The 25,373-nt window shown below is 40.4% G+C and overlaps 1 protein-coding gene across 2 annotated transcripts in view; it reads left to right on the top strand.

The window, feature by feature from the left end:
* Positions 1-25,153, top strand: part of wnt7bb (wingless-type MMTV integration site family, member 7Bb) — a 162,637-nt gene extending 137,484 nt beyond the window's left edge. For both annotated transcript variants that reach the window (XM_034176031.1, XM_034176032.1), the window contains exon 4: positions 23,555-25,153. In XM_034176031.1, the coding sequence (XP_034031922.1) occupies positions 23,555-24,034 (480 nt within the window). In that variant the 3' untranslated portion in view covers positions 24,035-25,153. The remainder of the gene's footprint in view (positions 1-23,554) is intronic.
* The last annotated feature ends 220 nt before the right edge of the window (positions 25,154-25,373 follow it).

Here is a 25,373-nt window from a genome sequence, read left to right as displayed (position 1 = left end):
TTTCAAGCTGAAAACCTCCAAATTTAAGCCTCTGCTGACCCAGGATGTCGTGAGAGAACAGAGAACTTTCAGAAGAGGTCGGAATCAGCAGTTTATCCGGACATTCCACTGTTAAAGGAGATTTTTTTAATGAAAGACGTGTGGACGGATTGGCACGTCGCCTCGCAGCCGGCGCAGCACGCCTGCCACAGGAAAAACACCTCCGTGTTGATAACCATTTGGAAAATCCAGGCGGCTTTTGGTGGCTTTCAGTTGAGTGAGTATCTGAGAAATTGTTTAACAGCAGGGCATGTTCCAACTTGTCCTTAAGGCTTCCACCAGAGGTGTTTTTCCTGTGGCGGGCGCGCTGCGCCGGCTGTGAGCCGATGCGCCAATCCGTCCGCATGTCTTTCATTAAAAAAATCTCCTTTAACAGTGGAATGTCTGGATAAACTGCTGATTCCGACCTCTTCTGAAAGTTCTCTGTTCTCTCACAATGTCCTGGGTCAACAGAGGCTTAAATTTGGAGGTTTTCAGCTTGAAATAGGATGACGACATCGCCTCGGAGCACTGCGTGACGTCCCGCTCCGTGGGAAGTCCTTACAGCGATAGAAACAATCCAAAATCTCTCATCAGCCGTTAAAATTTTCACCGAAAACCAGCTTAATTTGTCGAATGGTGTCCACTCGGATGTGCCTCACAGTTTTGGAAAAAAATTTGATGAAGCACAGCGCCAGTTTCTCAGCAACTTCTCAGACAAAGGAATTCCGACGAGGGGGCTGGACCACTCCTCCCACAAGGCGTGCTCACAGCAGGCGAATGATGTCACCGACAGGCGTGAAAAAACTCTCGCATGCCCACGAGGGTTCAAGCTTGGCTGATGTAATCACACATGATTCAAATCCATATGGTTTTTTAAAAAAATAATAAGGTCGGATACTTTTCTAATAGACCTCGTATGATGGTAGTCGTATCTAATATTGTATATGTCAGAAGTTGGATTAAAACAGATTGTAAAGTTTGTGTCAGGATACATGTTTGTGTTCTGCTATTGTGGTTACTGTTTTTCTAGTAACATCTCTCTATCTCGTGTGCATGTTATTTTAATATTTGTGTACTTGCCTTGTGTCAGACTGAACTCTCCTTGTGCTATTATTCTGTACTGTGTTTGTCTTTGCTTGCTGTACACTGGCACTCGTGCTATTAGGTTTTATTTGCATGCTCATTTCCTCTTTCACTCCACTGCCAGATTGTTTTGCTTTCATGCCTGCTTTCTCACATTCATTTCTTCTATTTGATCTTTAGTTGCCAACCTGTTATGTTTATTGACCATTTTCTGACCCCCTGTCTGTTTGGATTCCTCATTTACTACAACTCTTATGGACACTGTTGCTAGTCAGACTGCCTTCCCATGCACTGGACCGCTGCCTGTGTCTTTCACAAACCACTCAGCTCATTGTTGTACAGAGTGGTGTCTCTGTGTTTTGGCTGCTCCAATTCCATCGGTTGTGAATGAAGACTCTTTTGCTATGGTAACATTAACTCCAAAAGACAGTGAAATGCGTTTGGGTTTGTTGCTTGATGTGTGTTTTCAGGGCGTGCCCACGCCATCTCCGTAAGATGTCTTGTAAATCACTTCAAAAGGTGGTAGGTACCTGGTTACAAAAATGCCATTTTTAGTTACCTCTACCAACAAAGTTGGGCAGCGGTTATGTTTTCACCTGTTTGTTTCTTTGTGTCTCTGTTTGTGAACAGCCTGTTTACCACAATTTTTCATATGTTGTGACAACGTTTTTACCTAGGATTCATATCCTGATAGGCAAGAACTGATTAAATTTTCAATGTCATAGGTCAAAGTCAGAAAATTTACTATCCTTTAACATTAAAATTCATAACACTGTCAAAAAAATTGAATTTCTTTAATATCCGAAAGTGTTATGTTGGATGGTATCCTTTATTCACTGAAAGTTTGATCGTGATCTGGATTACAGATTTTTGTGGCCATTTAAATTTAACATTGAAAACCCCATTTAATGTATATTTTACATTATATCTTAATCAAACATGACCCAGTCACTCTCATATTTGAAAGTGAGGTGCAGATTGGCACCCACTATTGCCTGACAAAGTTTGATCCGGATCCGATTCAGATTAGGGATTTTTTTTGGATATTTGATTTTAATATTGAAATGTCCATTTGGTGTACATTTTGCATTATATCTCAGTCACTCATTTGTGGCAATGAGGTGCAAACTGGCACTCTCAATGAATAGTCTAAGTTTGATATGCATCTGATATTGCGTATTTCGCAGATATTTGATTTTAACATTGAAAAACCCTTTTGATCTGTATTTTGTCTTATGCCGCGTTCACACCGGGTGCGACGCGAGCGACTGCAGCCACAGGTTGCCATGTAATCCCTATGTAAGGACGCGTTTTGGCGCCAAACCATGCAGTGTGATGCGAGTGAAGCGATTTGAGCGTTTTGCGCGTTGTGGCACGATATTGCGTTGTGTCACGTTGTGTTGCCCTCCTCCCCAAGTTGAAAAATCTGAACTTTTTAGTCTCGTCGCGCCGCGATGACCAATCAGGGACTGAATATGTAGTGACATGGAGATGTCTGGAGTTTGACTGAAGATGTGAACATGTCCTGTCTCTGGTAGCAGCTTGTGAGCAGGACTTATGTCTCTTTTGTCCTTTATTTCACAATCATGACAGAGTTTTTGGAGCAAGCAGCAGCACCACAGCAGCGGGAGTGGAGTTTCTTTTTATTTTTATTTTACGTGCGTGCGCGAGTGATTCGTCTGTGGAGATTATTTTACTTATTAATTACACAGATGTATAATAAAACAAATGGTGACTGGTTTCTAAATACAATTATGACAGAGTTTTTTGGGGGGTAGAGCCAGCTGCAGCAAGCAGCGGAGTTTCTTTCTTTTTTTTTATGTGCGCGTGCGAGTGAATCGTCTGTGAAGATTATTTTACTTATTAACTACACAGATGTATAATAAAACAAATGGTGACTGTTTTTTTTTTTAATTGTTTACATGTGCGCGTGTGAAAGGGACAGGAGGTCCTCAAACTGTGTCCCCCAGAGGAGGAAAGACAGCTGAAAGCAGCCGTCATCCAGATGCAGCTCCTGCAGCAAATACTCCCTGTATTGGGAGCTTTCCACAACAACTCGGTCCATGTGATCAAGGTCCGTCATGTTAACTTGACTGAAAACCGGAGCCGGCAAGCGGAATGGAAGCTCCTCCTATTTGATGATGCACTGGGGCGAATTTTCACAGCAAAAGCAGAGTGACACACCGGGCGAAGGAGGCACGTCCGTCGCCTGGCCACCCATGCGAATTTGTAGCATCTGATTGTGCCCGGTGTGAACGCAGCATTATAGTTTTGTCAGACCCGGTGTTGCGAGGTGGTTGGACAAAACTGCAGGATTCAGATGTAAATTTGACAGGGTTTAATGAGTGTTCAGGCAGGGTCTGGTACACAATAAAGCTGGCCATTACAAACAGTGTCCGATGCATGAGGCAAAAAACAGAGTCTACAATAAAGGCAAGCAGGTCAAAAACATGACAAGATAAAAACAAGACTAAACACTCAGAACAAACACTTGAAAGAAGGCATAAGGGACAACAGTCCCAAAAAGAGGTGAGGGAAAAGTGTGACTAATAAAGAAATGCAGGACAGGTGTGGTGGAAGGATCTGGAATGGGGTGTGGCAAGCAGGAGGGAAATGCCCAACACCATACACCCAGACACAAGACAAGAAAAATCCCACACAACAAACCCAATCAAGAACAAGACAGTAACATATTCCACAACCCAAACCTAGACAAAACCACACAGTACAATCGTGACCATTTTAGCTTCTGAAAAGCCACTTCTAACAGGACTTTGACCTTGATTTTTTTTTTCCCAATGTAAAATTTGTTAAATTTGAAACTAGTGTTAGTGGAGGTTTGTGCTCTATGAGCGCAGTGCTTTAGTTTTAGGAGTGTTTATTTCTCGCTGACATTTACAAAACATATGTGAACCATCGATTTATACAGAAATACAGCTGTTTCAGACCGTTTCCACCATGTTGGATCAATTTGTTTGAGAAATCAATCAATCAATCAATCAATTTTATTTATATAGCGCCAAATCACAACAAACAGTTGCCCCAAGGCACTCTACATTGTAAGGCAAAGCCATACAATAATTACGGAAAAACCCCAACGGTCAAAACAACACCCTGTGAGCAAGCACTTGGCGACAGTGGGAAGGAAGAAACCTCCAGCAGAACCAGGCTCAGGGAGGGGCAGTCTTCTGCTGGGACTGGTTGGGGCTGAGGGAGAGAACCAGGAAAAAGACATACTGTGGAGGGGAGCAGAGATCAATCACTAATGATTAAATGCAGAGTGGTGCATACAGAGCAAAAGAGAAAGAACACTCAGTGCATCATGGGAACCCCCCAGCAGTCTAAGTCTATAGCAGCATAACTAAGGGATGGTTCAGGGTCACCTGATCCAGCCCTAACTATAAGCTTTAGCAAAAAGGAAGTTTAAGCCTAATCTTAAAGTAGAGAGGGTGTCTGTCTCCCTGATCTGAAATGGGAGCTGGTTCCACAGGAGAGGAGCCTGAAAGCTGAAGGCTCTGCCTCCCATTCTACTCTTACAAACCCTAGGAACTACAAGTAAGCCTGCAGTCTGAGAGCGAAGCGCTCTATTGGGGTGATATGGTACTATGAGGTTCCTAAGATAAGATGGGACCTGATTATTCAAAACCTTATAAGTAAGAAGAAGAATTTTAAATTCTATTCTAGAATTAACAGGAAGCCAATGAAGAGAGGCCAATATGGGTGAGATATGCTCTCTCCTTCTAGTCCCCGTTAGTACTCTAGCTGCAGCATTTTGAATTAACTGAAGGCTTTTCAGGGAACTTCTAGGATAACCTGATAATAATGAATTACAATAGTCCAGCCTAGAGGAAATAAATGCATGAATTAGTTTTTCAGCATCACTCTGAGACAAGACCTTTCTAATTTTAGAGATATTGCGTAAATGCAAAAAAGCAGTCCTACATATTTGTTTAATTTGCGCATTGAATGACATATCCTGATCAAAAATGACTCCAAGATTTCTCACAGTATTACTAGAGGTCAGGGTAATGTCATCCAGAGTAAGGATCTGGTTAGACACCATGTTTCTAAGATTTGTGGGGCCAAGTACAATAACTTCAGTTTTATCTGAGTTTAAAAGCAGGAAATTAGAGGTCATCCATGTCTTTATGTCTGTAAGACAATCCTGCAGTTTAGCTAATTGGTGTGTGTCCTCTGGCTTCATGGATAGATAAAGCTGGGTATCATCTGCGTAACAATGAAAATTTAAGCAATGCCGTCTAATAATACTGCCTAAGGGAAGCATGTATAAAGTGAATAAAATTGGTCCTAGCACAGAACCTTGTGGAACTCCATAATTAACCTTAGTCTGTGAAGACGATTCCCCATTTACATGAACAAATTGTAATCTATTAGATAAATATGATTCAAACCACCGCAGCGCAGTGCCTTTAATACCTATGGCATCTGTAATAAAATTTTATTTTCAACAGTATCAAAAGCAGCACTGAGGCATGCTCTAATCTCTGTAATAAAATTTTATGGTCAACAGTATCAAATCAACCAGCTGTTTATTCACTCTGACAGTCGTATACTATTTGCATAAAACTGACTTGGATGGATGGATGGATAGCTGTATTATCATTGTCATTACAACAATGAGATTGCCACACTCACATTCCACAGACAAACAGCAATTAATCCACAATTATTACTTGTTTACCGTAATAATGGCACACATCAGAATTAAGACAACACATATACATTTGACATTGTTTATGTGCACTAAACTTGAAACAGTCTGTTTTCCAAATTGAGGCGATGTGAGTGTGTGGTAGCCGCTGCAACTGGAGTCATGCCACCTGCCAGCTTGGGAAGAACGGGGGCCTGCCGCAGGGGGGGCAGGAAGGGAGGTGAAAGGGAAAAGCTGGAGCATGCGTCAGTCCATGTGTAAGTCTGTCAGTTTATTGTCTTTGTGGGTTGATATAAGAATGGAGCTGAATAATCTCACCAAGGCCTGAATAAATTCCTCTGGAGGTAAATAGTGGGCAATTTGTCCTTGAGGCTAGATAAGCCTGGAGTGTTGTAGCTGAGCAGTGAAAAACACTTTTAACAGTTCCACTTGAACAGTCAAATCCCAATTATGAAATTAGAATATTCCCAATTATGAATTAAGAATATTCACTGGCCTCCGAAACCTTCAGCTTCAACTGCAAGGCACGCATCAGCTCCAAGGTGTCATCCAATTTGCGTCTGAGTTCAAGAGTCAATGCAGTCTGAGAATGTACTGCCTTGCCAACCGGACAAGCGAGGGCCCATGGTTCTTGGTGCCGCCGTCTTGCCAATTTTCCGGTAGATCAGGACAGCACATAAGCCAAAAAGTACCAGCCCTGCTACCATGAGACCAAAAATGAATAAATCCTCGACGTCCTCAATGGAGAAAGGCGCCAAGCATGCAAAACGCCAAGACCCCCAGGAGTCGAGGACATAGCCCGCAGGATACGTTCCATCTGGGCAGGTAGGATCCCCCAGTCCTGACCTTCTTGTAGAAAAAATGGTGTTACTAGCGTTCAGAGACCAGCTGATCAATTCCATGATTAATCCAATAGTAGTCCAATAGATCCAGAATCCAATATAGTTTTGAGGAATTCACAGTCTGGTGAAGTAGGGACTTGAAGGTTAAAGAGACTTCAGGTATATTTCGGCCTCGCCTAGCTGTCAGCAGAGTGACAGTTGTCTCTTGCTGCTAAAAAATGCCCACTCTCATTGAAAATGAATGGCAAGTCGTCGCTTTGCCTCTTTCCCTTACTTTTGCTTGTAGCTAATGTGACTGTGGTTTTTGAATTGCATGCAAGTATAGTTCACTGCTCAGGTGTCCTTAGTTAATCCAGATCCATTTTAGTTTGTAGTTACACATATTCCACAGACACAGAGGCAGTATATCCCAAAAAGTAAACATATTCAAGTCTCTACAATACCACCTGTTTTTGTGCCTGTTACTTTCAGGCGCAAGGAGCTGTTACAATGCCATCCCATGGCTACATTTATTCAGATACTCTGTACCACTAACATGTTGATAATTCAAAAAGTAGGTTGTTAGCATTATTTTCTCACTATTTTGACCATACATGGATTTTTAACTGCTGTTCCAGCTGGTCATTCTCATGGATTAGCTTCCTAAAATGTTTATTTATTGATTTATTTAAAAAAAAAAGATTTCTCAGAAGCACATATGACTGCTATGTGTTGCAAGTGTGTATGCTGTATGCTTCAGAAAGTGTTCACAGCACTTCACTTTTTCTATATTTTGTTATGATAGAGCCTTATTCCAAAATTTAGTAAATTTTTTTCCCTCAAAGTTCCACTCACAACATCCTGTAGTGACAACATTATATATATATATATATATATATATATATATATATATTTATTTATTTATTTATTTATTTTATTTTTTTGTTGCAAATTTATGAAAAATAAACTAAGAAATCACGCGTACATAAGTATTCACACCCTTTGCCCAATACTTTGTTGGTGGACCTTTGGTAACAATTATAGCCTCAAGTCTTCTTGAATATGATTCCACAAGTTTGCTGCACCTATCTTTGCGCAATTTTGCCCATTCCTCTTTGCAACACCTTTCAAGCTCCATCGGGTTGGATGGGGAGCATCAGTGCACAGACATTTTCAGATCTTTCATGACATGTTGAATTGAATTCAGGTCTGGACTCTGGCTCGGCCACTCAAGGACATTCACAGAGTTGTCTTGAAGCCATCCCTTTGATACCTTGGTTGTTTGCTTAGGGTCACTGTCTTTCTGAAAGATAAACCTTCGCCCCAGTCTGAGGTCAAGAGTGCTCTGGAACAGGTTTTCAGAGTGACCATCGCATTCTTGGTCACCTCCCTGATTAAGGTTCTTCTGCCTCGATTACTCAGTTTAAATGTGTGGCCAGCTCTAGGAAGAGTCCTGCGCCCAGTTTCATAAAACTATTTAATCTTTCATGAAAGTTACTTAGTCAACTATGGTTAGTCATCCAACATTATCCATCTAATCACAGTTTCACATCACGTCCATGGCTAAAGCCATGGATTAGCCATTTTATGTTAGCCATCGGTTGTCACGGCATAATGGCCTCGCGTGTGCTGTTGCCAAGAGATACTCCAATGTGCAACAGTTTTGCTTACTTCCGGGTTGGTTGCTGTCATGAACTATCCAGACTTTATTTTGTTAACAAGCTTTATTAATATTTGCGGACACATACATACTGCAGAATGATGTGCTTAGCACTTAGCCTAGCAGTCTTTATTTTCTTCTTCTACACTTCGGTCAAGCCTTTTGTGCACACTACGCTGCTCAGCATAGCAGCGATGCCCGGTGGCCAATGTGAGAACTGTCACAAGCACATCATGACAGTCGTCATCTGCTGCAACCGTGGCCAAAAGCAGAGGACGCTGTCCTTTTGGAGGAATACGAGCAACATAGGTGTGCTCGAGGGTTCTATCAAGTGTTGGTACATGATAGCCACCATTTTTTGAGGGACGTTTAGTCAGGTAATGCAAAAGTTTAGCTGAATAAGCACTTTGTGCAATGACTAACTTTAAAAAAAAAACTGTCAACTTAGTGAGTTTATTTGACAATACAAGATTAGACTGCTTTATGAAACAGGGCCCTGTTGGATCCTAACTTATTATTTCTTAATGTTTTTTAATAATAAATTTGCAATAATCTAACATTTTTTTTTCCACAGTGTCATTATGGGGTATTGTTTGTAGTATTTTGAGGAAAAAAAATAATTTCATCCATTTTGGAATAAGGCTGTCACATAAAAAATGTGGCAAAAGTGAAGCGCTGTGAATACTTTCGGATGCGCGGCATTTCAACTCAGTTGTGTTGCATTGCTGCTCCAAATCTTCCATATTTGTCATTATGGCTTTCTTCCACACTCTGTATCTTCTGTAAACTTTTTTGGAAGTGATATTTACAGGGTGCAATCATCTTTGGCTTTTCTGTGTGTGCATGCACCCCAGGTTTTTTTGTTGTTGTTGTGAATGTTTGTTTCTACAGCTCGTGAAGCTGATCTGGCATTTATCTCACAGCACCTCCCTGAAGGCGCGTGTTGTGCCAAACATAATATAATACATAAACTTAAAATTTGAGTACATACATATAAATTGACTTGCCATCAGCTGGTTTCTTTTTATAACCCAGTTCCAGTGAGCAGGACTGCCCCTGATCAAATTGAGCCCAAAGCATTATTTTGTTATGCCCCCGCCCCTCCACTGATATGTACACGCTGACAACATGACTCTTCAAAACTAATAAATAAATCAATAAAAAATAAAAAGTCAGTGTGTGTTTCCACATATTATTATTAACAGAGATACTAACTAAAATAATTTAGGTCAACAAATATGTCTATTTTTAATCATAGTATTAGTGGTAGTTTTTTGTGCAAAAAAAGTCTTGAAAACTGGCTCTTTAGTTTAAGGGGGGTCGGGGGGGTTGTGCCCCCTCACACAAACCCACACGCACACACACTGGCTACGTGCCTGGCCTGACCTTATTTCTTGATGTGGAAAGCACTACAATAAGAAGTTTACACCACAGGTGCCATCCATCAGACACACACCGGGTGCATATATGGAGAGTGAAATATTTTTAAAACTTTCACCATGGGTGAGCTGCCTGTGTATAGGCACCGTGCACTGACACCAGTGAGATGCAATGTGCTGAACACAGCTGTGGCACATGTAAATTGAAGCAAGAGAAAATACACACAGATTTGGTGAATCTGGTTTCATTTATTTGACACTGATCAATCAAAATCACTGGTAACACTATGGCATGCATAGTTGTGCCACAAAAGAGGCCCCCATTCTGTGTTTAGGAAGGCGTGATATTGTCTGTGGGTCATAGAGCTCCATCTGCGTTTAGCTGGGTATTCAGAAACATGAAGCAGAAAGTGAGTTCTTTTACCCAGACAGGAGTCCTATGAATTTTTCTATGGGTCAAGTGGTTTAAAAAAGTTGTCATTATAATTTTCATGTCTGTGACTTCTTATTCAGTCATAGGAACTCCAGTAAAAAAGTAAGTCCCTTCAGCTGCTCCCTTGCTTTTATTCAAATCAAATCAAATCAATTTTATTTATATAGCGCCAAATCACAACAAACAGTTGCCCCAAGGCGCTTTATATTGTAAGGCAAGGCCATACAATAATTACAGAAAAACCAAAACGGTCAAAACGAGCCCCTGTGAGCAAGCACTTGGCAACAGTGGGAAGGAAAAACTCCCTTTAACAGGAAAAAACCTCCAGCAGAACCAGGCTCAGGGAGGGGCAGTCTTCTGCTGGGACTGGTTGGGGCTGAGGGAGAGAACCAGGAAAAAGACATGCTGTGGAGGGGAGCAGAGATCAGTCACTAATGATTAAATGCAGAGTGGTGCATACAGAGCAAAAAGAGAAAGAAACACTCAGTGCATCATGGGGAACCCCCCAGCAGTCTAAGTCTATAGCAGCATAACTAAAGGATGGTTCAGGGTCACTTGATCCAGCCCTAACTATAAGCTTTAGCAAAAAGGAAAGTTTTAAGCCTTAAAAGTAGTATATGCTCTCTCCTTCTAGTCCCTGTTAGCACTCTAGCTGCAGCATTATGAATTAACTGAAGGCTTTTCAGGGAACTTTTAGGACAACCTGATAATAATGAATTACAATAGTCCAGCCTAGAGGAAATAAATGCATGAATTAGTTTTTCAGCATCACTCTGAGACAAGACCTTTCTAATTTTAGAGATATTACGCAAATGCAAAAAAGCAGTCCTACATATTGTTTAATATGCGCATTGAATACATATCCTGATCAAAATGACTCCAAGATTTCTCACAGTATTACTAGAGGTCAGGGTAATGCCATCCAGAGTAAGGATCTGGTTAGACACCATGTTTCTAAGATTGTGGGACCAAGTACAATAACTTCAGTTTTATCTGAGTTTAAAAGCAGGAAATTAGAGTCATCCATGTCTTTATGTCTGTAAGACAATCCTGCAGGTTTAGCTAATTGGTGTGTGTCCTCTGGCTTCATGGATAGATAAAGCTGGGTATCATCTGCGTAACAATGAAAATTTAAGCAATGCCGTCTAACAATACTGCCTAAGGGAAACATGTATAAAGTGAATAAAATTGGTCCTAGCACAGAACCTTGTGGAACCCATAATTAACCTTAGTCTGTGAAGAAGATTCCCCATTTACATGAACAAATTGTAATCTATTAGATAAATATGATTCAAACCACCGTAGCGCAGTGCCTTTAATACCTATGGCATGCTCTAATCTCTGTAATAAAATTTTATGGTCAACAGTATCAAAAGCAGCACTGAGGTCTAACAGAACAAGCACAGAGATGAGTCCACTGTCTGAGGCCATAAGAAGATCATTTGTAACCTTCACTAATGCTGTTTCTGTACTATGATTCTGTACTATTCTAAAACCTGACTGAAACTCTTCAAATAGACCATTCCTCTGAAGATGATCAGTTAGCTGTTTTACAACTACCCTTTCAAGAATTTTTGAGAGAAAAGGAAGGTTGGAGATTGGTCTATAATTAGCTAAGATAGCTGGGTCAAGTGATGGCTTTTTAAGTAATGGTTTAATTACTGCCACTTTAAAAGCCTGTGGTACATAGCCAACTAATAAAGACAGATTGATCATATTTAAGATCGAAGCATTAATTAATGGTAGGGCTTCCTTGAGCAGCCTGGTAGGAATGGGGTCTAATAGACATGTTGATGGTTTGGATGGAAGTAACTAATGAAAATAACTCAGACAGAACAATCTGAGAGAAAGAGTCTAACCAAATACCGGCATCACTGAAAGCAGCCAAAGATAACGATACGTCTTTGGGATGGTTATAAGTCATTTTTTCTCTAATAGTTAAAATTTTATTAGCAAAGAAAGTCATGAAGTCATTACTGGTTAAAGTTAAAGGAATACTCGGCTCAATAGAGCTCTGACTCTTTGTCAGCCTGGCTACAGTGCTGAAAAGAAACCTGGGGTTGTTCTTATTTTCTTCAATTAGTGATGAGTAGTAAGATGTCCCTAGCTTTACGGAGGGCTTTTTTATGAGCAACAGACTCTTTTTCCAGGCTAAGTGAAGATCTTCTAAATTAGTGAGACGCCATTTCCTCGTCCAACTTACGGGTTATCTGCTTTAAGCTGCGAGTTTGTGAGTTATACCACGGAGTCAGGCACTTCTGATTTAAAGCTCTCTTTTTCAGAGGAGCTACAGCATCCAAAGTTGTCTTCAATGAGGATGTAAAACTATTGACGAGATACTCTATCTCACTTACAGAGTTTAGGTAGCTACTCTGCACTGTTTGGTATATGGCATTAGAGAACATAAAGAAGGAATCATATCCTTAAACCTAGTTACAGCGCTTTCTGAAGACTTCTAGTGTAATGAAACTTATTCCCCACTGCTGGTAGTCCCATCAGAGTAAATGTAAATGTTATTAAGAATGATCAGACAGAAGGGAGTTTTCAGGGAATACTGTTAAGTCTCAATTTCCATAGCATAAGTCAGAACAAGATCTAAGATATGATTAAAGTGGGGGTGGACTCATTTACATTTGAGCAAAGCCAATTGAGTCTAATAATAGATTAAATGCAGTGTTGAGGCTGTCATTCTCAGCATCTGTGTGGATGTTAAAATCACCCACTATAATTATCTTATCTGAGCTAAGCACTAAGTCAGACAAAAGGTCTGAAAATTCACAGAGAAACTCACAGTAACGACCAGATGGATGATAGATAATAACAAATAAAACTGGTTTTTGGGACTTCCAATTTGGATGGACAAGACTAAGAGTCAAGCTTTCAAATGAATTAAAGCTCTGTCTGTGTTTTTGATTAATTAATAAGCTGGAATGGAAGATTGCTGCTAATCCTCTGCCTCGGCCCGTGCTACGAGCATTCTGGCAGTTAGTGTGACTCGGGGGTGTTGACTCACTTAAACTAACATATCTCCTGCCGTAACCAGGTTTCTGTAGGCAGAAAAATCAATATGTTGATCAATTATTATATCATTTACTAACAGGGACTTAGAAGAGAGAGACCTAATGTTTAATAGACCACATTTAACTGTTTTAGTCTGTGGTGCAGTTGAAGGTGCTATATTATTTTTTTCTTTTTGAATTTTTATGCTTAAATACATTTTTACTGGTTATTGGTGGTCTGGGAGCAGGCACCGTCTCTACGGGGATGGGGTAATGAGGGGATGGCAGGGGGAGAGAAGCTGCAGAGAGGTGTGTAAGACTACAACTCTGCTTCCTGGTCCCAACCCTGGATAGTCACGGTTTGGAGGATTTAAGAAAATCGGCCAGATTTCTAGAAATGAGAAATGAGAGCTGCTCCATCCAAAGTGGGATGGATGCCGTCTCTCCTAACAAGACCAGGTTTTCCCCAGAAGCTTTGCCAATTATCTATGAAGCCCACCTCATCCAAGGTTGATCTGCATGTTGATTTGTCACAAAATGTTTTCATTCAGTGCCCTTCCTGATGCAACTCCATGTTACATGGAGAATGATAGAAATTCCGGAAAAATGTATTAATTATTTAATGTTGCCGGTATTATGTCAAATTGACTGTCTGCAGATGATTTTTCTGTAGGGCTTCATGATATATTGTTTGAACACCACGCAGTAGTTACTCTTGATGTGGCATAATTAAATTAAGCATGCACATTTACATTGCCATTGATAAGGGTAACGATACGCTTTTGTTTTTCATGACTCACCAACAAAAGATTGCGAAGACATTGAATTTACTTGAATCAAGGATCCTGGCAATATGTACGGAAACCGGGAGAGGTCACTTAAAGTGATATTTTTTTTCTGGCCATGATAATTTGTGCGCATGTTTCCTTTAATTGAGCCCACAAATTAATAAAATGTGCTCTCAAATTAGTAAAACATGTGCATGTTTTCCTGGCCATGATAATTCGTGCGCATGTTTTAATGACCGTGATAATTCGTGCGCACGTTTTCTTGTAATTGAGCCCTCGAATGAATAACACAAGCACACGTTTTCCTTTAATTGAGCCCTCGAATTAGAATAAAATGTGTGCATGTTTTCCTTTTGTTCAAAATGATATGACCTCAGCGTCCTTTTTAATGTGCTTAAACTCTAGATGATGCCATGCTGGGTAGCTGGATTTCTGTCCTTGTGCGCCCAAATCATGATGATACACCATGACCAGATCCATTTCTAATGGGGAAATGTATTACACTATCTCCTGGTTTCTTGGCTAATAGCCAACATTTATGTGTCAAGACAATATTGAGTGCACGTTTTACAAATTGTGGCCACGTTTAAGTAGATTGTGCCATTGTTTTACTCAAACAATGCTTAAAACATGCGCACAATATCATAAAACGAGTGCACAATATAATAAAACATGCGCACAATATCATAAAACGAACACACAATATAGCACATAATATAATAAAATGTGCACACAATATCATAAAAGGAGCGCACAATATCATAAAATGAGCGCACAATATAATAAAACGTGCGCACAATATCATTAAATGAGCGCACAATATCATAAAACGAGCGCACAATATAATAAAACGTGCGCACAACGTTTTGCGATGACACTTCCAGGGCTCCGTAAATATGAGTGAGTGACATGCATTTTCTTGTCAATCACATTCTCAGCTATAAAAAAAAGCAGGTGGCTCCCTCGCAGCTTGTCTTGTTTTCAGTGGTCAAAAGCCGATACTTTTTGAAAAAAATACCATAGATGAATATGAAATTGCTGGACTTGTATCTCTGTGTGTTTCTGAAATGATGATGTCATAACCCTGCCTCTGTAACCTCAGCTGCTCATAATTAATGACATGTTGTTCATAGTGTAATTTAACTTTTTTTTGTTTTGGTTGATCATTAATTTAATTTCATCGGGAGCAGAAATCTGAAGAGACAACGGATGGCTGTGGTGAACACTGATCGTGAATAAATAGAACACTGTGACACGAATAGCATAAACGCAGAAAGGGCTTTCAGCTTGTATGTGGTTTTTCTTCTTGTTGGTGGCTTCCTTCAGCTCAGGCTGACAAATGCACCCAGAGCACCAAATTATAACACAGAGGGACTTCTTAAAAAATGCTTCATTTATTCACAAGCAATTTCCACTGTAAAGAATTAAAAAATTTCCAAATGGCGTCTTCCAAAAAACTGGCTGTGATGATGAATTTGACTGAAAGGACGAAACAGATCAGATTAAAAGACTGAATTTACTCAGTGTGGCTCTTTGAAATGTTCTTGCCTTCTGCTGTTACATTGATTAGCTCTTATGGTTATGCAAAATTGCGCATGCTCCTGTCTTCTTCTCTGTTTTTGTGGAAGCTTTACAATGCCACCTCCAGGCCCAATGCAGTAGTGATGCATGTACCGTATTTTCCAGAGTATAAGTCACTTTTTTTACTAGTTTGAGAGGCCCTGCAACTTATAGTCCTGTGCTACTTATAAAAATTAAAAAATAAAAAAAAATTCGTGACTCACAACCACAAATTTTCTTTACACTTGAAATGAGAAACACACCATTAAACTGCCTTTTTGTTTTAAAAAAATGAAAGAGGTGGAAACTTCTAAACAGGGCTTGATTACTTTCAGTACATTTTTAAATCCGAGTCAGGTTACATTTAAAGTGTTCTTTAAATGAGCGCTCGTCATAGCATTACTATTTTGAGTTTTTCCTCATGTTGGCTCCAGATACAAAATCACAATTAGCAGTCATGCTCACTTCAAGCAAATAAATATGAATAAATGTCTTTATCAAGAAGCAAAGAGTGCTGTCTAATGAAACAAAGCATACCATTGTAAAAATGCACAGGAACAGATAATCATTTCTGTGTTTGTGCGCTGTCATGATGCAAACAAACAGACATTCATTTCCACAGCAGAATAACAATGTCAACAGGAAACTGATAAATCCTGCTGTGAGCTGATTTAAAATGGAACTTACCATAAATTTGCGGTGGACTGCTCTGTCACTTTGGGAAATATTCCACATAGAACCCAACAGAGATCAGCACTGGGCTAAAAAAGTTTGTCTGTGTGTGTTAATCCACCATTAATTATTAAATGAGGAAAAGTCCCAAACAGCTGACTGTGCTCTGGAAAGAGACAAATAAAACAGTCTGTCCTGTGGATGCACTCTCTTCATGGATCTTCTCAGCTACGGGACCCCTTTTATAGATCAGAGGGAGAAACCACCTGTGAAGCAGCCTGCCAGTCCATGCCTTCAACTAGCGGGTGAGGGGGCTCCCCCAGCCACATCATGAGCTCAGCCCCGCTTCTCACCGTAAGTTACTACATCTGCTAAATCTGCCCCAAGGTGCCTTTCTTCAGGAAGGAGATGTCGAATATCAAGAACCACTAGGAAGAAAGAAAAAAGTTCTTTGTTCTGAAGAAATACCGTAGGGTGTTCTTTATTGGAAAATCACAATTTTGCAGTGAAGATGGACTTACCGTATTTTCCGTACTATAGAGCGCACATCAGTATAAGCCACACCCACAAAGTAAAAAAAAAAAGTAAATGTACATATATAAGCCGCATCGGGCTAAAAGCCTCTGATATCTACTGAACTGATTACGTAGTTTAACTGAACATAACTGAACTGATTACGTAGTTTAACTGAACATAACTGAACTGATTACTGTCCAAACTGTGATTGTAGCATAAAAGTGCTGATCAACAAAAAACAGAAAAATGACTGATTGGTTTATTCATCGTCCTCCTCCACACTGAAACCACTGAAGTCATCTTCTTCAGTGTCGGAGTTGAACAGCCTCAGAAGAGCTTCGTCACATACCTTTTCTGTGTCGATATCAGTGTTGCTCTCCGTGTCACTGTCATCCCAGGGTGAAGCTGGCTCTGAAGCTGTGGTGCCGTCTTCACGCAGCAGTCCAGCCTTTCGGAACCCATTGGTGATGGTAGATTCCTTCACACTGCTCCACACTGTTAGGATCCACTGACAGACATCAGAAAATGATGCCCTTTGCATGCGGCCAGTTTTTGTGAAGGATTTATCGCCGCAAGTCATCCAAGCCTCCCATTCACCACAGAGTGCTGCTTTAAACGCTCGATTCACACTGATGTCCAGGGGTTGCAAAAACTTTGTTGTACCTCCAGGAATCACAGCAGGAATCGAGTTGGTTCTCTTGATGAGTGCTTTCACTGAATCTGTGATGTGGGCCCTCATACTGTCCAAAACAAGCAGCGCTTTTTTCCGGTGAAAAAATCCTCCTGGGCGCTTTCCATAGCACTCTGTTAACCAGTCCTTCATTAGACTTTCTAGCATCCATCCTTTCTGGTTGACTTTAACCATAATGTCCTTCGGGAGTTGGTCTTTCGGCAGAGATTTGCGCTTAAAAATTACCATCGGGGGAAGCTTCTTTCCAGATGCGGTGCAGCCCAGGACACAGGTGAAATGTGTCCTCTCGTGTCCGGTGGTTTTCACCATAATGGATGATGCACCTGTCTTGTTTACAGTCCTGGTCAGAGGCAGATCAAATGTCAATGGCACTTCATCCATATTTATAATGTTGTCTGGTCCTATGGCGTTCTCCGCGATCTTTGCTTCAACAAACTGTCGGAAATTTGCAACTTTTGCCTGGTAGTCCGGGGGGAGTTGCTGACAGAGAGTTGTCCGCGCCCTGATGAACAGGCTCTTTGTTCTCATGAATCTGAAACACCAGGACGGTCCTCCGTTAAAATCGTCAATATTCATTTCCCGGGCGATTGATTTGGCTTTCAGCCGGATTTGCACAGTGGATACACCTCGGCCACCTGCTCTCTGAGTGTTAACCCAGTCATCAAGAACATTTTCAAGTTCAGGCCACCTGCTTTTATGTCCTCTGAAAGCCTTTCTAGTCTTTTGGCATTGAATGAGTTCTTCCCGCTGCCGTCTCCAGCGCCGAACCATGGATTCATTCACGCCAAGCTTACGTGCAGCAGCTCTATTTCCTTCCTTTACTGCCAGATCGATGGCCTTCAACTTAAATGCGGCATCATATGAACTTCTTCGTGTGGTTTCCATGATGAGGGAGTGTGGGTTTGAAAAAAAACCTTCGTCGTGCCTGCTGCTTGCATGTGCTAAATGAAAATTAGCGCTTTCTTCTTTGATTTCCAGCTTTGACTTCCCACCTCTCATTTTTTTTTACTTTCTGCTAAAGCGCCCCCTGGCGGGTGAAGAAAAAACCACAGAAAAGCCGCACCTCAATATAAGCCGCATGTTTCAAAGTGTGGGAAAAAAGTAGCGGCTTATAGTCCGGAAAATACGGCATTTTACTTTTGTATTTCGAAGAAACATTATTTGGACTTATTTCAAAGTAGAAGGACAGCTCTTTTAACAAGAATTTCTAAATGTACTAAAAATGAATTTAAATTACATTTAAATTACGTTGTACGTTCACCTCACATATGAATGTCCGTTCAATGGCTGCTAATGGCTATATATGTTTTTGGGGGTTTTTTTTCTCTTAAAGAGGTATTTTTGGACCAATGCAACTTATACTTAACTTATACTTATACTCCAAAAAACACAGTAATGTGGTCTTTCAGGTCTTAGTTTTCAAAGCTTGCACTGTTGCTGTGATGCTCTGGGCCCCTATTATTTACCTGGTGCAAAGTGCAAGCATCACTGCAAAGTTCGACCTGATGCAGTCGTTGCATGCAGCACTCGCTTCTTCTAAATAACAATAGCATTGAATTCCTGTGGTTGTGTTGGTCTAAAAATTATGTGTGGTCAGACTCAGAGCTTGCCCATTAATGTCCACCACTAGAAATCATTTGCACTCAGACCATTAAAAAAACCTGGTCGAAAGTCAAACACTCCTACGTAGTGTCACAATGCATGTACACTCTGCCGGTACATTTTATTGCAAACTCGAGTTGATTTTGAAGATGAACAGTAATTTCTCTCCTGAAAAAATGTGCTGTAAAAATACATCTCTGCATTAATGAAATCAAGGCATTGGAGATGATCACAAGTCTCATCCCCTGATGAGGGAGGAAATGATGTTTCAATGGGATCCATCTGCGATAATGTTTTTCTAATCACTAATAAGAAGCACTGAAACAGAGAACTTTAATTGCAATAGATTTTGCGACAAAACTGAATGTAAAGAAATACCCGTGAACGATCAGGTTTCTTTCATCTTGTGACCATGGTGTGTTTGACAAGTGATCTGAAGATGGGAATCAGGTCATATTGAACTAATCAGTGACAGATCTGAGGCTTTGATGGACACAGTTTAAGTAAATGTTTCCATGCGTTCGTCAGGCTCTTTCCCTGAACATTCCTTGTGGCTTTGAGCTGAGCATTTATGGAAATCCTCACTCTGAATCACCGTCCAGGAGAAGATTGACAGCTGACCCTGGTTTTTATAAATTCAGGGAAGCTAATGTTTTTCCAGTCAGCGTTCTGAAATCGGGAAACCTTGACCACAGAGTGTGTGGACAGAGAGTGAACAGTTTTTCTCTTGTATACATTTTGTAAGTATCTGATAGAAAATGTTGACTTGTGCCGTTGGGAAGGCAAAGTGCCAGGAAAAAAGTAGCACTGGAAAAATGTCCTGCCAAAAACGTACATCTTAAACAACAAAGAAAGATACATGCTTCATTGAAGCAAGTCAGGGATTACAAATTGAGTAAAAGGAGTCATGTCAAGGCTATTACAGATGTGTTAATATGATGTATTCAGGCTCCCCACCGCTCCCCACACCTTACCTCTGTTCCTTCTGCATTTGATTTTATGTCCAGTTTTAATTTTTTGATTTGACAGCAACAGACTAATAGACTGATGTCAACACTTAGTCTAATCGTGCTGCATATGGCTAATCAGAGAAGCACAAAATGGCACCCTCAAATACTAATTTACAAAACATTTTTATTTTAATATTTTATATATTAAACTTGTACCAAACCTAATGAGGAACTGTACTCAATTTGCAGTTATGATGCTGAGCACCCAGAAGCATCTGAAAGACAAACAAAATTTTGTGTGTGTCAGGTCGGGTTGTAAAAAAAAAAAAAAAACATTTAGTCTACTAATTATTACATCTACTTGTTACTCTGCTGTTACATAATAAAATAATTAACGCTTATTTATTTATTTGTCTGTCTGACTGTTAGCAGGATTATGTCAACACTACTGCACAAATTTTGACAAATTTTCACTACTGATGGATATTAGGCCATGGAAGATTCCATCAAATTTTGGAGGTGATCCGGTGTCGCCGACCAAATGGTCCCCCCTAAAAATCAGTCCGCCCTGCCTTCAGTGCACATACATCATTTCGGACCACAGCTGCACGTCTGACTCTCTTCACCCAAAACGATCAAAGGGAATAATGTGACTATAAACCATCAGATGACAGAGTAAAACCTCTTAAATCATTCTAAAGTCAGTTTTAAGCAGAAACAAGGTGATAATCGGAGAATCGCTACTGACGCTCCAAAATGACATAGGCTGTCAGACTCAGATGCGCTGCTGTGGTGCACTGATTGGTTCCCCCGTCTTTTATTATGAAGTAATGCTGAATTTATGTGGAAATGATTGTTGTACAAAGGCTTCAGATATCTGTTGCTGAGATAGATGATGACTGGAGTGCAGCTTTAAGCAGAAACAAGATGCATCGCTGCTGACACTCAGAAATGATGCTTCTGTGGTCTGAAATGAAGCATGCGCAGTGAAAGCAGGGCAGACCAATTTTTAGGGGGGACCATTCGGTCAGCGACACCAGATCAAGATTTCACTTTATATAGGTTTTTGAAATAATCCTTAAAACTACTTAATGGATTCTCACCAAATTTGTATCACAGAGAGATATTAGGCCATGGAAGACTCCATTGAATTTTGGAGGTGATCCGGATCAGGATTTCAATTTGTACACATCACTTTGTCGGATTTTGAGGATTACGAAACATATGTTTTTTTCACCAAATTTTCACCACACATAGGTGTTAGGCCTTGGAAGATTCCATTAAATTTTGTAGGTGATCTGGATCCAGATTCAGATTCTGGATCAGGATTTCACTTTATAGAATTTTAAGGATTATGTCAAAACTACTTCACGGATACAACATTACAATGTAAAACCAAGACCACAAAACATTATTTTGTGTCATCTTATGAATTAAATATCAGATTACAACATCTTGAGCAGTCGAACCATTCTGGATCAGTATGCAATTATTGCATTGTATTGTGGAATCTGGATCAAGGTAAAGTCCGTGCCACGATGTGAATCACATATCTGTTATTTTGAGTCCTCGTCAACCCTTGGCGGATGTCAGATAACTTGGATTGCTCTTGTTTTAGAGTATTTCTTATATGTTTGGACACACTTTCCCATTCAAGTGAATGGGAAAGTGTGTCCAAACACTTTCCCATTCACGAGCTTGGGCCATGAGCCAGCTCGTCACGAATGGTTGACGAGCTGGGCATGTTGTGACATGCCCAGCTCGTCAACCATTCGGAAGATTCAGACGGCTTTCGGTGGCTTTTCAGTCGTGTGACTATCCGAGAAATTGTGGACAAGCTGGACATGTCAGGGCATGTCACAACATGTCCTGTGAGGCTTCATCACGGAGGCGCTGTTCCTGCGCCATCAGCTTCGTGCCGATGAATTTTGCCGCCACTCTTTTCATGGCAAAATCTTCTTTCACAGTGGAATGTGCTGAAAAAGTGCTGATGTCCACCTCTTCCGCAATTTCTCAGATAATCACACGATGGTCCCACATCACCACAGCATTCACTTTGGAAATGATCCGGTCGTTTCAGCGTGTTGATGCCGATCGGAGCGCGGTTCACTCTCCACCGTTGTGCGGACGTCTTTAAACCGGTTGTACCACTCCTTAATCTGTGTGATGCCCAGAGGATCGTCACCGAAAGCCATCTGAATAATCCAAATGGTTTCCACCTGGCTATTGCCCAGTTTGTGGCAAAATCTGATTCGGTCCCGCTGCTCCAGTCGTTCCGCCATTTCCTTGCAAAGAAAAAATGATGAGAGACTCCACCCATCCTCACACAAAGGCTGCTTACAAGCAAATGACGCAACCAACAGGCGTGAAAAAAATCACGCATGCGCACGAAGGTTCAAGTTTGGCTCATGCAAGCACACGTGATTCAAATCCATCAGGTTTTTGAAATAAATAAAAAGGTCGGATACTTTTCTAACAGACCTCGTATATCCATCATGTTTGAATATTAATAAGGATATTTATATTTCAGATGAAGTTGGGACATGTAGGCAACCCATAGAGAGACAAGGTTTGGCTCACAGCTGGTGATTTTGTGTATTTCTGTATCCTATCCATTGGACATATTTATTGGGTCTCAAGCTGGTGAGCCACTGTTCGGGACAATATTATAACCACACTGTTCTTTGTTTTGAATTTAAGTGTTGGGATGAGTTTCTAACTTTGGTATATAAATAAAATACAAGCAATGTTATATATAAGTGGTGTTTGTGATCTGTTTAGAGGGGCAGGACCTGTTCTTAGAGTTAGATGGCATATTTCACGAGGTTACACATTTGCAGTTGCGCCATTTACTTTGTTTCTGATTAAAATTTTTATTTTGGTATTGGTATCTTTTTTTTTGGCATTGCAAAATGGATTAAAGTAGATCATACCTGGCATAATCTGATAAACAGAATTAAATAATTAAATAGTAGGTTATCAGCCTTGAGGCTCCCACTATTTAATTCTTGTATTTTATGTAATGACTAGTTTTTATAAATTTGTTCACTGATGTTTGATGAAATGTTAATAAATAGTTTTAAAAATAGGTTTTCTTGACATATCGAGGCCATCGTATAGGGAGAACGATGAAAAGAAGAAGAAGGAAAACAATGGTTTTAGTTTTTTAGAACTGTGGACTGCTAACAGATTTACCATACACTACCATACTATTTGCATTTCTTAAAGATTAATGTCAGTTAAGTGTCGCCATCACTGGGCCTGCAGCATTTCCAGCTGGGACACTTCTCTGCAGTGTACCCAGGCCAACTTAAACGTTTCTCGCAAAGCATCTGCCCATCATTACCATTTCACATACAAACAAATGCTCACCCAAATTCTTAATTATTGTACTCTCTTGCTTCCATTCTTTATGGTACATATTTGTCAGTGCTCAATTTGATGTCAGAAAATTTCTCACAGTCCATATCATAAAAATAATTACCAAGATAGAAGATTATCGAGAGTGTTATATTTTTTTCTCACACCTATTGAGTATGGTGTTTAGGTATAATTTTGGGTTACCTAGACATGAATTTAGCATTTCTGTTTTATGCCCCTTTGTACTTATTTATACTAATCCACCATATTTCAAAGGGAAATTATTATCTGTTAATTTGCATTTGTCACACCTCTCCAGGTTTTATATCTTCTGTTTCACTTTGTAGGTTCTAGAAGAAAGGATGAAGCTGGAGTGCAAATGTCATGGCGTATCAGGCTCCTGCACCACTAAGACCTGTTGGACTACACTTCCAAAATTCCGCGAGATTGGCTATGTACTCAAAGAGAAGTACAACGAAGCTGTGCACGTGGAGGTAGTCCGGGCTAGCCGACTTCGCCAGCCCACCCACCTCAAAGTGAAGCAGACTCAGGGCTACCGCAAGCCCATGGAGACGGACCTCGTTTATATCGACAGGTCGCCCAACTACTGTGAGGAGGATGTAGCCACAGGGAGCGTGGGCACCCAGGGACGCCTGTGCAACCGTACGTCGGCGCACACAGACGGCTGTGACCTAATGTGCTGTGGCCGTGGCTACAACACGCACCAGTACACCAAAGTGTGGCAGTGCAACTGTAAGTTCCAGTGGTGCTGCTTCGTCAAGTGCAACACGTGCAGTGAGAGGACGGAGGTGTTCACCTGCAAATAAGGATGCAGGAAACTCTAAGAAATGAGGACTAGCTGAATGAGGAAGACCAGAAAGAGCATGATTAAAGTGTCGGGGACCAAACATGAATTCCGAATTCAATGAATGGAATTTACACTCTTAGCTCTTCATGGCGTCGTTTTGCACAGCAGAATCTAATTGCTATTCAGAAAATATAAATCCCCCAGAACTTTACTGTCACATAGAGATTGTTCTGGTGTAGTATCCACAGTAAAGTTGGCACCACAGGTACTTAATTAGGCATTTTCTGGGACGTGTGCTTTGCACTCTGAGTTGTGATTACTTAATTCACAAGAGACCAGCACATGGAAAGTAAACCCGGTAACCTGGGAGTTTACCGGAAAGACAGCAGGTGAGGGATGAATAGGTGAAAATAAGAAACTCTGATTAAAATTATGTTTTCCCCATTGTTCATGAAAAGGGTTGCAGAAGTGAATGTTTGCACCCCATAATTTGGCTGGGGCTAATGCTGGAGGTGTGTAGAAATGAAGAAGGTTTTGTAAGCATGGTACCGTAAATGTGCCGAAAGCTGAGTGGAGAACTTTCTTAAACCCTCCGCTGCCAACTGGAATATGGTGGAGTATGTTTGTTTTCCAGTCACACTGGAACTGTCTGTTCTGAACACTGAAAAAATAAATTGTTTATTTATGTTATAGTATCTTAAAACGAAGCACTAACGGGTAGAGATGTCTTTTTTGTACTAAGCGTAAAGAAAAATACTTTTTAGAAACTGACTGAAGATGTGTGTCCATTAGAAAAATGAACTTTGGTATCTGAGACACCTCACTTTTTCTTTTAAAAGAGAAAAATTTCAAAGCTGCTGGTGTGTTAACAAAAACATCCCTACAGTACATTAGGTTTTACCAACAAACACTTTGCTTTTTTCCTGTACCATACTTTGTAGTCATTTTCACCACAAACAGTAACATCTACTTGGATGCTTTTGAAATGTCAGTTATTTCCAGAAAAATTGATTTAACTGTAGCAATCATTCTTTAAACATGAAATTGATATGTTGCTGGATGTGTTGTCGAGTGCTGCACTGATATTTTCTATTCACATACAACTCATGAGAACTAAATAAACTCCCATTTGACCCAGTTTGGCAGTTCATTACTAAAACAGCCTCCAAAGTTTAAAGACTAATCTTCCTTTAGTTTATTCATTCTTTCACTGTGTCTGCTGTGGTTACACTATGGATAATGATCCAGTTTTATCTGTGTGGTCTTGGTAAAACTACACAGAAACTTCCTCTGGTCATGACTTGCTCTTTTCACTGTATCTAATATCACAGCCATGATCATGACTCAGCTATGCTAGG

The sequence above is a fragment of the Thalassophryne amazonica genome, chromosome 8 (genome assembly GCF_902500255.1).
Source record: "Thalassophryne amazonica chromosome 8, fThaAma1.1, whole genome shotgun sequence".
Lineage (NCBI taxonomy): Eukaryota > Metazoa > Chordata > Actinopteri > Batrachoidiformes > Batrachoididae > Thalassophryne > Thalassophryne amazonica.
Note: the sequence above shows the minus strand (reverse complement) of the source record. Positions and strands in the feature narration are given on the sequence as shown.